The following is a 15,393-nucleotide window of genomic DNA, read 5'->3' on the forward strand; positions in this document are numbered from 1 at the left end:
CATATTGACGAAGTCAAAACTATCCCTAGCCATCCAATCGTATCTATGGCCATGGGTGAAGGAAAACTATCTTGTTAGTTTATGTAGGTTTGTTTGTCGGGGATAAAAGTTTCTGTAGGTTGGTTTGAGTGGATTGTCTGGCTATATGATTATAATTTCATGATGGTTCAATGGAAGAAAAACTAAGGATAACACATGCTTAATGGATAAAGATCTAAATAGTTACAAAACAACATTCACATATACTTGTCAATCTATTTTCTTGCTTTTTATATTATATAAAAGCTACTTTCTTGATTTTATTTCTATCATATTCCCATCTAGGACAAGCTTACATTACATATTGAACATTTGCATCTGGAACTCAAGAGACTATGAAAATTGAAAAAATATCTCCACAATGCAAGGAGAATTATACATTTGAAAACAAAAGAAACATCCAAGATGGAATCAATTAATAACCTAAGATATTCAAAACTAGGGAGCAAAACATTCTTTCTTTTTTTCAATTAACACCCACAGATATGTATTTTAAAAACATCAAGGAGAAAAGAGAGAGAATTTGAAAGAGGGGGGTTTAAAAAAACAAAGAAAAAAGGGAACAAAAAGAAATTGAGATTTCTGTAGCCAATACATTACTATAACCATCATTAGTTGTTTAACCTAATCCTGGTATTTCATCTCAGACATCTTGAATCCAGGCATGTCAAATGAGGATGAAAACTTCTCAACGGCAGCCTTGAGGTTCTCAATGTCCTTGTTGTTCACCAGGCCCTTGTTGAAGTCCTTCAATAGCTTCCCATGCTCCTTCTGGATGTTCAAGCATAAGGTGACAGCCTGGTGGAGGAACTCTGCAATCTGCTCAAAGTCCTTCTCGACCAATCCTCTTGAAGTCATGGCAGGAGTACCTAACAAACAAATTCATAGAATTAGTAGGTGTTCTAATCTTGCAACCATTGGATCGGCAAACACCTCACAAATTTTTATTTGATCGAGTATGTAAATAAATCGCAAATATAGTCCAAGTAATAAATGCCCAAGTTTCTTTTGGGTCCCAATTCCAAAGGCCCCCCATGATTCATTAGCCCACACTGCTCCCGAATGAATACCCAACAGCTTGAAATGAGTTTTAAGATATCTGAGATTCCAAAGGGAGGAGGTAAGACCTAACCTACAACACCATAATTGCTGATCGAATTGTCTCAAGCTTCCTCTATAGCTAACCAAACACAAAGAAAACATCACAATCTATGCTCTGCTCTGAAGGATATTCTCTAGTTTACAAGGATACTACACTTTCACACTAAAATGTAGCCTATGGCCCAGAAACTACAGAGATTTAAAATGTAAAATCAGAGAACAATACCATCAAAAACAAATCTTACCAATTCGGACACCACCAGGAGCCAGTGCACTGCTGTCCCCAAAAACAGCATTTTTGTTCACAGTAATGTTGCACAGATCGCAAAGCTTCTCAACTTTGTTGCCTGTAAGAACAGAAACAGACAATAAGTTCTAAAAAGATAGGATTAAGTTCACGACAAGACAAATTTTGAATACTTAATCTTTTATACCAGTCAATCCAAGAGGTCTGAGGTCCCACAGGACAAGATGATTCTCAGTGCCACCAGTGACAAGCTTGTATCCCTTGTTCATCAAGTAGTTTCCAAGGGCAACAGCATTGGCCTTGACTTGCTTAGCATAGGCCTTGAACCCGGGAGACATGGCCTGCTTCAAGGCAACAGCCAATGCACCGATTTGATGATTGTGTGGACCACCTTGGAGGGATGGGAAAACAGCAAAGTTGATTTTGTCCTCAAAGTCATAGACTGCATCCTCGGGCTGGCCCTTCTTGGCTGGCTTAGGGCCTTTCCTGTAGAAGATCATACCAGCTCTAGGGCCCCTTAGGCTCTTGTGTGTTGTGGTTGTGACAATATCACAGTACTTAAATGGATCCGCAGCCTCCTACAAAATCAAGCAAGAGAAATGAGATTTCAAAATCCTAAAGTCACGAGAACAAAGGAACTATGATGCTTCAATCAGCAAATTGATTAAGAAACTCATGAAATATTAGAAACAAATTAACAAAGCTGCTAATGCTACTGCAAAACTTAGGATTGGTCCTTTGGTATCTGTTGGGATCGGACTGGATTGGACAGATTTACCCATGTTTATTTAAAAAATAAAAAAAAAAGGTCATTGGGACCATTTTACCCTTATACTTTACCAGTGGATTGGTATCAGATTGGTTAGGATCGGGGATCAGTCTCAGCTGATACCAATCCAATCTTGGTGATCCTGACCGATGCCATCGGAGTTTTAAAACCATGGACTGAGTAGTGTGAAAGGCCTAAATCATCAATGTTAAAATCAAGCACCTGATGATTTAAGGATTATTATTTGATGCAAAGACTAAGCTCTCTATTAGGAACACAGAAAAGGTACACTACTCAAACACCAGAGCCATGTAACATTGTAAGAAACCATATCAATCTAATATGAAAGTGCAGATCACTGTCTTAGTGAAAGCTTCAACTGAAGCAAAAGCATATAATCAGAAAAACAAATTACCAATAGCCAGATCTTTGCTGCCATAGGTCATTAATGCGTGAGAGAGAAAGAGATAGAAGATGACATTAACTAGAAGAACAAGGATGTGGCATCCATCAAGTACTGATTCACTTTTAAAGTTAAATACTATTATGCTCGAATCAGCCATGCACTGATGCAGATCTAATTATATCATGCCATCATAAAACTAAGAATTTGAACACTTCCTTCATCCAAATGTGATTCATTTTCACTCAAATGTTGGCAACAAAATACGAAACAAATTTAACAAAGACCGCATCTTTTAATTTAGCAGACCAAAATCCCAAGTGATAGAAAAAACTGAAGGAAAAAAAAAAAGACTCCCTTAACGATAAATCTTTGGATAACAATACTCAATATCCACACAATTGACAAGAACAAGAAAACAAAATTATCAGAACCCAGATCCCACAAGACCAAATTTAATCACAATACCCAGATAAGAACTCCACAATTTTACTGGGGAAAAAAAAAAAGCAAACAGCAGAAACAAATGCATTCAATAACCCAGATCCAGATCTGCAAAACTCATTAAAGCAAATAAATGAACACATACACTAAATTTGAAGCAAAAGAACAATACCTGGGCAGCGACAAGTCCACTAATGTGAGCCATGTCACAGAGCAACAAAGCCCCACATTTATCCGCAATGGACCTCAACCTCTCATATTCCCAATCCCTAGGGTATGCACTCCCACCACAAATGATCAACTTGGGCCTAAAGTCCAAGGCCTTCTCCTCCAACTTATCATAATCAATATACCCAGTAGTCGAATTCACCTTATACGGCAAACTCTCAAAGTAGATCGAAGTTGCAGAGATCTTCTTCCCACTAGATGTATAATACCCATGTGTAAGATGCCCACCAGAGGGCAGATCAAGACCCATGATTCTGTCATGTGGGTTAAGCAGCGCAGTGTAAGCAGCGAAGTTAGCAGGGCTACCAGAGTAAGGCTGGACATTAACACCCCACTTGGCAGGGTCAAGACGGTAGGTCTGAAGTGCTCTAGACCGGCAGAGATTCTCGATCTCATCGATGAATTCGTTGCCACCGTAGTAACGGTTGCCGGGCATACCTTCAGAGTACTTGTTAGTCAAGGCGCTACCGAGGGCCTCGATGACTGCGAAGGATGTGAAGTTTTCAGAGGCGATGAGTTCGATTCCTCTACACTGTCTGCGCTTCTCCTTCTCGATTAGATCGAAGATCTCCTCATCTACGGCTTGTAGAGGAGTGTTTCCCCAAACATTAACGGGATCCATTGATGCTGAGAGGGGCAAGAATTGATGAAAATGGAGGAGAAAGAAGGAAGAGAGGCAGCGGAGTCGAGAGAGACGAAAGCTTTGACAAGCTTTTGTTCGCGATTTTCTGTTGCAGGCGTAAGGTGGGAATTTAAAGGCAAAGAAGCCGTTCACCAACCGCCGACGAAACTGGGATCCCTCTATTACATTAGGTTACGATAATGCCCTTGAAACTGCCAGAGCAACCGAGGTTTGGTGAGGGTTGGACCGGAGTCAACATAGTTGAAGAATGGTCTAAGTAATACCTTTTCCGAGCCAAGGACGGTCCAAGTACTAAACCGCTAGATAAACGGGCTAACACGCCCATTCAACCAAGCAACAGCTGATCTACGGCCACTGTTGCCTCAACTCCGTTAAAGGCATGGTACTTTCCTTCTTGTGCGTCAAAGTATACTTAAATTGTTGTGCGTCAAAGCATACCAACCCACAACGGCGCGAGCGAATATGAAATTTCTGTCATATTTGCAAACACTACCCATTGATTGGTAGGGTTCTTTCCCTTTTATAGCAGTTTACTTTTTTGTGAAAGATGATTATACATGGGAAAAAGAATTGTGCCAGTCTAATGTAGGTAACACAAGCGCAATAGGAGGGTGTCAAGAGCTACTTCAACACAAGGCAAGGGGTAGCATGGTCTTTTTGTCTTATCTATGTCTGGGTATAAGTAACACTAGACTCGCAAGGTTTTTCTACTTATAGTACTTTTAAGAAGAAAGAAAGCTATCCTCTAGTGTGTGTATATGCTTAAACACAACGATTACGAAAAAATAACATTGAAGATGCTTGCGCTTGCCCTCCCATGGGGCTTGCCAATTGACGTGTAACTGCATCTGAGTGTAGCGTTCTCTTGCCGTATTATTATTATTAACTTAACTCATCTCAACTCAATTCAATTCAATTCAGCTAATTGGGTCAACCACTTACTTTGTCAATGCGTCGTCTCATGGCCAGGAATGGATAAGAGTTTAATCTCAAATTGGTCGGAAGATGTATCGTTGTTGGGCTTAAGCCCATGAAAAATGTCATTTTGGAATTAGACATTGTCAAATGGTATTAGAGCAATGCGTGTGGTACATGGCCGGGAATAGAAAAAGGTTTAGAGATTATTATTCAAGCTCAAGATTTTCCAGATGAGCTGAATAATTTGGTAAGGGATGATTCTGAATTTAAATTCTACTATAGATTGTAATGTTTAGTTTTGATTCCACATTGTAATGCAAGGACTATCTTGTTTGGTTTCAATGAGCTTATTTTCCTTTCTTTTGGTCTATCCATAGAAGGAGACTAAGGTTGTCTTACTCTGTATTTTCGTTACTTCTTAATACATACACATCACTTAAAAAACAAAAAATGGTTCAATTCCGCATTGGTTAGGTAATGAATGACTACTTTATGACCTTATGAAAGCTTCTCCACCTTGAAATTTGGGATATTTAGTTGGACATTGTCAAATGTTATAACAGTACTTGTGCATCGGTCATATAAGAGCCCATAACCCAAAATTGGAGGAAATTAAAAATGGGAGAGGAGTTTAGTCGTAGGTTGACTTGCAAGAATCCATACTGCATCAAAGGAGGCTACTACGATCTTACAGAGAGTAATTAGTGGCACAACTTAGTCTTGCCAAATATTTTCCATTTTTCATTCATGTATAAAGGTCTCCTACAATATTGCACCATGTGTTGGTGTAGAAATGTCTCCTACAATTTGTTACAGGGAACTAACACCGGTCCATACCAATATGGTATCAGTTTTATCTGATATGATACGGTTCACTGAAACCATTGTCCGACCAGAATTGTAACGTGTCACCTATGTAGGCCGTTGTAAAACAGCTTCGATCTTTACCCAAAAACAAAAGTAAAACATCTTCGATTTATCTCGTCATTTCGGGGATTTATAGGGTTCTCGATGACAAAATGGTTTCAAAATGGTCGAACCATCCAACAGAGTTGTGGTGGACCTTGTTCAGAACCGGAAAAAAAAAAAGAATATCACCACCGATGGGCCACGGTCCGTAGCACCATCTTAGATCTTAACGACTTATCAAAAAAAAAAAAAAAAAATCTTAGGTCTTAAGTTAATCCACGTGGCCATGATACCACCTCCTGTTCAGCTGAGGAGTAGAATGAAATGCATGGTAGGGCCTACGGGAACACTTTATTAGTTATTACAATCAAACTTAAGGACAGTGTCACGTGAGTTAAGCAACTCGGTGTCAGAATAAAGCAATCCTATGTAATCCAACATTCCATATTTGCCCTGATTTGAGTAGACCCTAGAAGGTTTTTTTTTTTTTTTTTTTTTTTTCTTAAAGGAAGGAATTATATTCTAATATTCCTATGGTTGTATTTCTATTTATGAAAAAGGATCTTTGAACCATCATCAAAACATGGTACACTACCACAATTGGTGTGTATTTCTAGATTCGGCTCTTTTTCATAGAGTCCGGGGATTAGAGAGTGATCCCACGATTAGAAAGACTTGAGCATATGTCTCAAGGTCACCTAAGTCACGTGATCACTCCTTAATCTCTAGGCTTTATGGAGAGGAATATTTTTATCTGTGTATTTCTTCATTTCTCACATGAAATGATTTTGTTATCTTTTGATGTATAATATTGTTTTGTCGCACTTGATTGATATGCTTCCTCGTGTTAACACTTGAGTCTTCTCATTTCTATTTATTAAAAATGTCAAAGTGAGACAACATGCTAATTTACTTGGAAAAAATAGCCATATCAATTTGGCATAAGAAATGTTCAGGCACAACAGGCATGAAATGATCACCATGCTGCCCTATCCTTGCATGCATTGAAAATGTTCCCTATTATGCTCTCACTGGCCCGTGTGTTTGACATTTCTTGTGTCAAACCAGCAAGATTTTTCACGAAAATTTATTATAGGGGGAGGTTCTTTTGCAAAGGCCGGGTAAAAAAAAAAATTATATTGCTACATCAATGAGGAATTGTAAAATAATATCATTTATATGGATTCACATAAGACCCATATGGTCAGAATAAGAAAAAGAATATCAATGTAAACCCCACTATGATAAGAGTACAAAAAGATCTGTAATTAGCAGCTTAGCAATATTTTTTTCTCTTTTATCATAATTGATTAATACCTATCTATATTTGGGTTGGTAAGTAGATATTGAATAGTATACACTTATGTGTCAGGTTTAAGTTTTAAGCCATAATATGAGATGATGTAAACCAATTGTCACAAACTTCAGGACTTACATAGTAGAGGTCTCTTATTGCTAGTAGGTGGGAGTAATCAAAATTTTCTTTTTTCCATATAGGTTCCATTAATTAATTTGTTAATGTTTTGTTAAATGGGTCAATCTTTTTTCTTCAAACTCCCCTTCAAGACAATGCCATCTGCATGGCTCTAAACATCTGCCATACGGTTATATTAGGTACTTGGCTAATGTTTCAAACCTTTTTACTATTCTTCATAATACCATCCATCAGTTTGGGTAGCTTGGGTGAAAACATCCTCTATCACGAGTGCGGCGGTGTGGGGAGCATCAGTGCCAATGTCGTCTCAGCCATCTGATACTCGCCACACCACCACACTCGTGGCAGACAATAATCACTCAGCTCGAATACATTTTACCACTTATAAATGTAAATCTTTCAAAAGTAACTTTTTCAATAAAAGAAAAATAAAAAGAGGTTGGGCATGCCGCTAGTTATCTTAGATTTATTGGCTTAACCAAAGATTTTGATCCTCTCCGATGTGGGGGTGCGGGAGAGGGACCTGCAAAGAGAAAAATAAAGAGAGAGAGAGAGAGAGAGAGAGAGAGAGAGAGAGAGAGAGAGAGATTTTGCACCAAAGATATAAATTTGAAATCGAAACCATTTATCAAAACCGAATCGAGCCATTTACATCGAAACCGTGAAGCCATTTGGTAAATGATTCGGTTCTTGTTTCAACTTTCAGACTGATAAATGGTTTAGTTTTAACTGTTTAACCAGCAGTTTCAAACCGAACTAACATCGTCAAAATCGAACTGTTTACACAAAATCGACCCATTTAAACTGTATATGACTTACTAAAATAATGAGTTTCATTTAAACAAACAAGATCTAGGGAAGAAGAAAGGACCTTAGAGGCTGTCCACCAGCCTATTCAATATTTTACTCCTATTATGTAGTTATGTAGTTAAAACCTTGCCCCTTTCAATGCCTCATTGCTCATTGAATTTGATATGAGATTGAAGTTTTTATCAAGAAAGGCAAATTTCAGTAGGCATGTATATAAACCAGCAAACCAGTTGTTAACCATTTAGAAACCGTATGGATTAAACTGCGATCAAAACTTTGTAAAACTGTGAAACCGACACCATTTAAAAACCATGAACGATTCCAATTTCTGAAAATGTAATCATTTAGTAAATATTTCGATTTTGATTTCAACCAAATAAATATAAACCGAACCAAATTATACTGTATATATCAAAACCGAACTAATTAACACCCTTATTGGGCACCCAGCATCGTGCCAACCTTTTTAAGTGTTCAATACATAACAAGTGCCTTCAACGTAAATCACAAGCATCCGACTGGGTTAGAAGGACTAGGGGATACTCCCAAGTCCAATCTTGTATTTTTGCTTGCTTGGTCTGATCCAAGCTAAGCCCTAGCCTACCTAATTGGGTTTAACCATTTGATTTTAAATCTGATGATGATGAGTAGTTGGGTTAGCATTTTAGATTCACATTAGGGCAATTCAATCAAAATCCTCAGCTTTAGGTTGAGGTCTAATTTCTATTGATTGCAATAGTTGGGGCATCAAGATTTAGCTAATATATAATGAGCATAATTCTTGGCTTTATAAATTCTAATACATTCAAGGATTAAAGTATCGGTATCGGTCGTCGTATCGGTCGGCCAAAATTAAGATACGTATCGGAGGGTATCGTATCGTATCGGAGATACACTAAGATACGCTAAAGATACACACATAAATGGATAGAAAACATTTTTTTAAATACTTTTGCATAAAGAATTTTTTTAAAAAAGCTATTGATAACATGTATTATGCATAAACACTAAATTGAGGGTATCGTACTAAGAATTCAAGGTCTGTAATTGTCCCATAAATGTAAAATCCTTGTTCCCAACCTTGATTTCCACTTTAGTTAGGGAAAAATATGGCTGACAACAACTTTAGAACAAAAACCCTTCAAAAAATCGTTTTTTTTCGTGAAAAATTACCCATATTGGCCATTATATGACCGTAGCACCGATACGTATCGATACTCACCGATACGTACCGATATATATATATATATCGATACCTCATAATTAAGATGTCATAAGTTGATCACTTATTGGGACCTACCTATAAAAAATACCGAAACGTACATTTTACCTTAATTTTATATTTTTCATAGAGTCGTATCGAGGCATGTCGTATCGTATCGATGTGTATTATTGGTGTATTGATGCATATCGGTATGTATTGTAGGATATATATCGATACGAAATGATTTAAAAAATTTAAGGATTCGGTCAAAAAAGCGGTCAAAAAATCTTATTGGGGTTTTTTTTTTTTTAATTGTTTTTTTATTTTTTATTTTTGGTTTTTTTTTTAAATAATGTTTAAATGGACCGAATAATTCGGTTTAATTCGGATTCGGTCCGAATTATTCGCGATTTATATTTATTTTGAAAAAAGTCGTGAATTTCCTAGAAGAATTTTATAATGAATATGAAAGAAAACTGAAAGATCTAAGGCTACCTTATAAGCCATCGTGCATTGTCAATATCAAATATATTTCTTGTACCCTCATAATTAAGATGTCATAAGTTGATCACTTATTGGGACCTACCTATAAAAAATATTTCATTGTTTCCTTAGTGTTGTGGACCATGGGTTTGGATGGTGGTTGGTGGGACTTGGGAGATTGGTAAAAGGTATTTTGGACACTTTGATCATTTTCACCAACCCTGGAGACACTGACGTTTTCCAAATTCTAAAATCCATTGAGTGGGTCAGTGGGTGGCTTTTTTTTTGGGTAGAAGGTACTGGGTGGGTTCAAGATAAAAGAAGTGGAAAATTAAGCTTAGACTACACAGACCAAGCGCAGCACCCACCGACACCAACACTTGCTTAATTGGAAATGAAATTGATGTTGACTGATATTAGCTTAAAAGTGCTTTCAAGCTGTATGAATATATCTAACCTATTCATTAAGAAAAAAATAATAAAAAATAAATAAATAAATAAATCCCCCCATTCACTGTGTCTACTACGTATGTAATAAGAATGGGATTGAATGAAAATTAATAAATAATTAAGATGAACCAATCAATATCCAGAGGTGAAGGAGAAAATTCAATAGGGAGTTGTTGAATATGGAAAGGTATAAGAAGTTGCAGTGGCTCCATCCTTGGACTAATATTAAAGCTTGTTTTCTCAGGAAAGTTGGTGGGGGAAAGTGATTTTTTTTATGGCTTCAATAGTTTTGATGAGGACCACTATTCTTGTCCTTGAGCAAAACTTGTTGAAACATTTGTTTGTACCAGGTATTGGGTCCCAATAGCATACTCAATGGTTCCATTTAATTTGATACATGGTTGCCGATAAGGGTAAAGAGAAATTTTTTAAGGAAGGCTATACATTTTTCATAAAATAATATCTTGTATTTTTTTTTTTCTTCACTTCTACAATCATCTAGTTTTGTTATAAGAGAAATTAAAGGAAAAAACAAAAAGATGAATTTTTTAAACCTAAAAAAGAAACTTAAGAGATGTTTATTGATCTGTTAGATATTAATAATATAATTAAGGATTTCAATGTTGTAAATGTTTTAAAATAGTAACATAGTAAGCTTTGTGGTCCAAAGCTAAACTAGCTTTGAGGGTAAAGATGGAAAAAATTTGTGGCAACATTAGATAATTATGTAATATCTTTTATTTTTGTTCGGTGGTTTTTTATGTAATTAAAAAAAAATAAACTTCGTAATCATAACCTCACATTATTATATTATTAACACTAAATTATTTATATTTAATTATAAAAATTCATTTTGTATAAAATAAAAATTACTTCTAAAAAGAACAATTACTAAATATGGTAAAAAAATTATGTATATATAATCATATTGAATAATAATTACTAAAATTTCTGTTTTAGTATTAAAATATTTCACTTCTCCATAATTTCTTTCGCAACCAAACGAAGTTGTCTCATATTTTGATCATTTTCCATTTCGCTAATTTTCTTTCTTTTGATCAAACGAAAATTGGTTCTTGAGTTTCTTTTATTTATTTATTTATTTAAGGATTAAATTATCAATTTGAAATTTGTGGAGAGCATGATTTCAGATATAGTTAGTGGGTCGCAAAAGTCTATTTAGCCCAAGTCATACGACTAAGTAGTAGTTGAGATGAATTCTACCAAAAACGAAGTAGTTGAGATGAACAGTAATAATTTGATCATTTAACATATAAAAATGTATCATATATACCTCAATGTACACAAAACGACAAGCCTTCCAAAACTCATGGATTCCTTTCTATTTGGAAGTTTGATTTTCCATTTGAGAAACCCAAATTCAATATAAGTTGGTGAGTCAATTGGATGGTTGAATTTTCTTTGGCCTCTACTCTACCAAATAAATAAATAATTTTTAGTGGGTTTTTTTTGGTAAGGATTTTTAGTGGGTTCAGTTGTTGTGCAACATCGTGTATTTACATGATCGATGCTTCAACCCTTTGTCTAGTAGGAGAGGGTAGAAAAGGTATTATACACCTTTTCTTTTTAATTTGACGACTGAAACGAGTACTAAGACTTTTTTCCATTTTAATAAAGGGAAAAAGATTCCAGTATGCCCGTCCCCTAAGTAGACTAGCTTTTGCCTTTTTATTTTGAGGAGGGTGCGATATGAAAATTATAATAAAATTTCATACAGTGATTCAATATATCCTCTCATGTGTAGGCATACTCTACTATTTATGTCTATACACACACCACTGTAGTCCCTTATTTTTCCAATACGTTGTTTTTCCACTTGGCTAATTCGAGGGAAATTTTTTATTTGCATTTTCCAAGTTGTCATAGGAAAGAAAGGCAGAAATAAGAAAAAGATTATTCCCTAAGAGCTTGTCCAGTACCACCAGTACCAGAAATTCATCTCCTTCACCTAGCATGATAGTTGTATCAGGTGTTGGCGTGCTGCCTTGCACTCACCCTAACTAATCATAAACCAAAGAAGTAATGGCTAGTTGATCGTAGACCGAAGAGCAATGACTAGCTGATCATAGATTAAAGAAACAACAGTTGAGCTAATTGTAGGTCACTCTCTCCCGGTGGTTGAACTGATCCACGAGCACTGTTATGCGTTAATATGCTTTGACACAGAATCGAGCTTATAAGTTGCATGTGCCTTACTCAAATAAGGGCTTTAGCTATAATGGGGCCCTTGATTCTTGGCTTCTATTGGACTAGAATTTGGCTGGTGAAAAGAGAACTTTGGGTCCACTGCATAAATTAATAGCCTCAGTTGAAGTGCAACATGGCAATTATTGGAAGGTTTGTTATTTATTTCTTTTTTTGGCGAAAGAAAATATATTAAAGAAAAGAAAAAAGGAAAAACAAAGCCAAGTCATTAGCTATCCAAAGGCCAAGGCCCAAACAAATGAAGAAACAAGGGGAGGGGACAAAACAACCATCAAGGGGATACAAGAAAACTAGGGGTGTGGGCAAATTACGTACCAAGAAAACAATGATACACTAAAAGAAGGGGGAGGGGAGAAATAAAAGAAAAGAGGCTTCATCAAAATTAAGGGAAAGGAGAGACAAGTGGAAGATCTTAAGCTAAAGCAAGGTGTCTATTTCTAAAAGAATTTGAGCACCTGGTACACCTATAAAGGATTTTATTCCTCACCTCAAAGGTAATTGCATTTCATATTTGATCAATAGAATGGGAAGAGGAAGTCCATCTCCTTTTATTTATTTCCCACCAAATATGGTGAATTGTTGCACAAAAAACCAACTTATCTACCATATCACAAGAAGTTTTGCCATTAAATTCTTTTAAGATCCACCTCCATTCCCTGTCAAAAGAAAGGATAACTCTAGGGAGTGGCCAAACCAACTTGGAATAGGTACAGGAGAAAAAAAATGATACACACTTTCATTGGAGTTCCAGCAAAGGTAACAATTAGGAATGGATATATTTCTCTGAAGAAGAAACTCCTAAGTGGAAAGGGATTGAGTCATAGCCCTCCAAACAATAAAGGAATGCCTAGGGATGGAAGAACTAAACCAAATAGTTTTAAACCATGGAATAACAGGAGTTCTAGTGTGCATCAAATTCTAAGCAGTAGAACTGATGAATTTATTAGTAGAATTATCCCATTGAACTAAATCCCCACTACCTTTAGGCCTAAAGTGAATATTGGGGAGTTTCTTCTAAACCACTATGAGAGAGAGAATTACCAGGGCTAGGAAGCCAATTCCCATTTAATAAGATGGAGGAAACCTTAGCAAACCTATCTGAACCAGCATCATATATGATTCTGTCACCATATTTTAAAATAAGGACACCATCAAGATGCCAATTGTCAAGCCAAAGAAATGTGTTAGAGCCATCATCAATAGAAGATCGAATTTTCTCAGACACAAAATGCCTATATTTAAGAATTTTCCTCCAGGCTCAAGAAATATTCAAAGGATAAGAAGCAGTCCAAATCGAGTCTAACTTGAAATATCTAGAATTCACCCAATCAACCAAAATGCTCTTCTTATGATCTTAATAGTCTTTTTAAAGGGATGGTTTTTCTTCATCCACAATCAAGGGAGACAAAGGCCTTCAGATGGCGTTTATACAATACATTATAAAAGGGTATTATCAACCGTCTATAATAGGAGGAACAGACATATAACCATCAATGGTTGTACTTTTCCTGCACCCAAAACATTCTCATTCTTTTTGCTCGTTCATTTTGTCTTTAAAAGAAACACTTAGAAGATTACAATTCGCCATTGGACCATTAACTGGCTCTGCTTCATTCATGAGAAAAAAAAAAAATCAAATATGAAAGAACCCTACAGAAAATCAATTTCTGGTAAAAGGGCCAGCTTTCTACTTCAGTATACGTCGGGTGAATGTACCTAGGAGTGCCATGCTTCTTTCTTTCAGAGTTAAATGTCTATCTCTTTTGGGGAAGAGAATTCACTCTACTAGATAAAATAAAAGTCCGCCCAAATCTTTGGGTAGGTTCAACGTTACATGCAGGGAAGGTTTTAGGCATTTAGCTCTTCCAGACTGGAGGCTGATCTCTTTCTATTTAGATCATTTCTAGCTTACTACTACTATATACTAACATGTATAGTAGAATTATTGAGTGTAAACTAGCCTAATCTAGGTTGGTAGGTTAGAAGACTAAAAAACACATGATTAAGCAATATATACAAAATGAGAAAAGAATGCTCCTTGGTCGTGCGGTCTCTGCGCTAATGTGGGGGCTAGTGAGAGAGCACACATGGGCATCAACAAGGGTTGGGGGCGTCATCCCCCCTCCCCCGAATTCCTCTCTATGTCTGGCATAGGGGTTGCACGACCAAAGAGTGTTCTTTTGGCTATACAAAATAAATGAAAGGGAAATATTTGGCAAACTAATAATGGTGTATGAATGGTTTTCAGAAAAGGAATGTGCACATACTCTATGTAGAAATTAACTAATTAAATAACTAGATAAACAATTATTTAATAACTAAATTAATTATATAAAAGAGGGAGGAGAGAGGAAATACATGTTTGAGCCCTAAAGGGTTTGCTGGGAGGGGGGTCATTTTTTGTAGAGTTTCAACGTTTCATATCCCAATGGAAACGAATTTGACGCGTCAAATTTCCGAAGGCAATATCTCCCTATCTAATGGTTTGATTTTGACAAGCCATATATCATTGGAAAGGTTTGAATACTATTTGATGATGTGAAGATCAGATGCAATTTCGAATAAGAACATAGTTAAACTTCGCCCAAAGGGCACCCACAACAGGTTTTTCATATGAAGGAATGGCCAAGTTGTATCATCTTCGCACCAAAGGCTAGGTTTGGTTTTAAATGATAAAACACATCTATCTCCAATTAAAAAAAATCTCCAAGAAATTGGGCCAGGGTAATGCCCCAAAATTCTAGGCAGAGGGCTCTTGCTTTCCACACCAATAAGTGGGACTGCCTTTATTAGGGAAGAGTAAACAATACTTATATCAAACCCAGACCAGGGCTTCACCAAATAACAATGTTTTTCAACGGTCCTCTAGGGTGACAAATTTTAGTGTCTACACTACTGTAGATAAAGTGGAAAAAATATAGTAAAAATGGTATGAATTCTACATAATTACTTATGCCATATGGAAGAATAATATTCAAATTGTGACTATTAAAGAAGTATAAAATGATAGAATATGCCACTTATAAAATTTCAAGCTAAATTACAATTAATACCCTCTTATATATATATATATATATAACATCC

General features: G+C 36.1%; 1 protein-coding gene across 1 annotated transcript; it reads right to left on the minus strand.

Annotated features, from left to right (window-relative positions):
- Positions 1-381: 381 nt before the first annotated feature.
- LOC122070397 (serine hydroxymethyltransferase 4) lies at positions 382-3,989 on the minus strand. Its single transcript, XM_042634539.1, has 4 exons — positions 3,176-3,989; positions 1,575-1,965; positions 1,386-1,487; positions 382-908 (listed from the first exon to the last, which is right to left on the minus strand). The coding sequence occupies exons 1-4, from the start codon at positions 3,851-3,853 to the stop codon at positions 664-666; spliced, it is 1,416 nt and encodes a 471-aa protein (XP_042490473.1). The 5' UTR covers positions 3,854-3,989; the 3' UTR covers positions 382-663.
- Between the last annotated feature and the right edge of the window lie 11,404 nt (positions 3,990-15,393).

This window comes from Macadamia integrifolia, unplaced genomic scaffold (assembly GCF_013358625.1).
Source record: "Macadamia integrifolia cultivar HAES 741 unplaced genomic scaffold, SCU_Mint_v3 scaffold904, whole genome shotgun sequence".
Classification (NCBI taxonomy): domain Eukaryota; kingdom Viridiplantae; phylum Streptophyta; class Magnoliopsida; order Proteales; family Proteaceae; genus Macadamia; species Macadamia integrifolia.

Excerpts from the sequence above, each read along its gene's own strand:
- LOC122070397 (XM_042634539.1), bottom strand. The coding sequence starts at position 3,853 with ATGGATCCCGTTAATGTTTGGGGAAACACTCCTCTACAAGCCGTAGAT. Across the intron at positions 1,966-3,175 it reads GTGGACTTGTCGCTGCCCAG|GAGGCTGCGGATCCATTTAA; the intron begins GTATTGTTCTTT and ends TTGATTTTGTAG. Across the intron at positions 1,488-1,574 it reads CAGACCTCTTGGATTGACTG|GCAACAAAGTTGAGAAGCTT; the intron begins GTATAAAAGATT and ends CTGTTCTTACAG.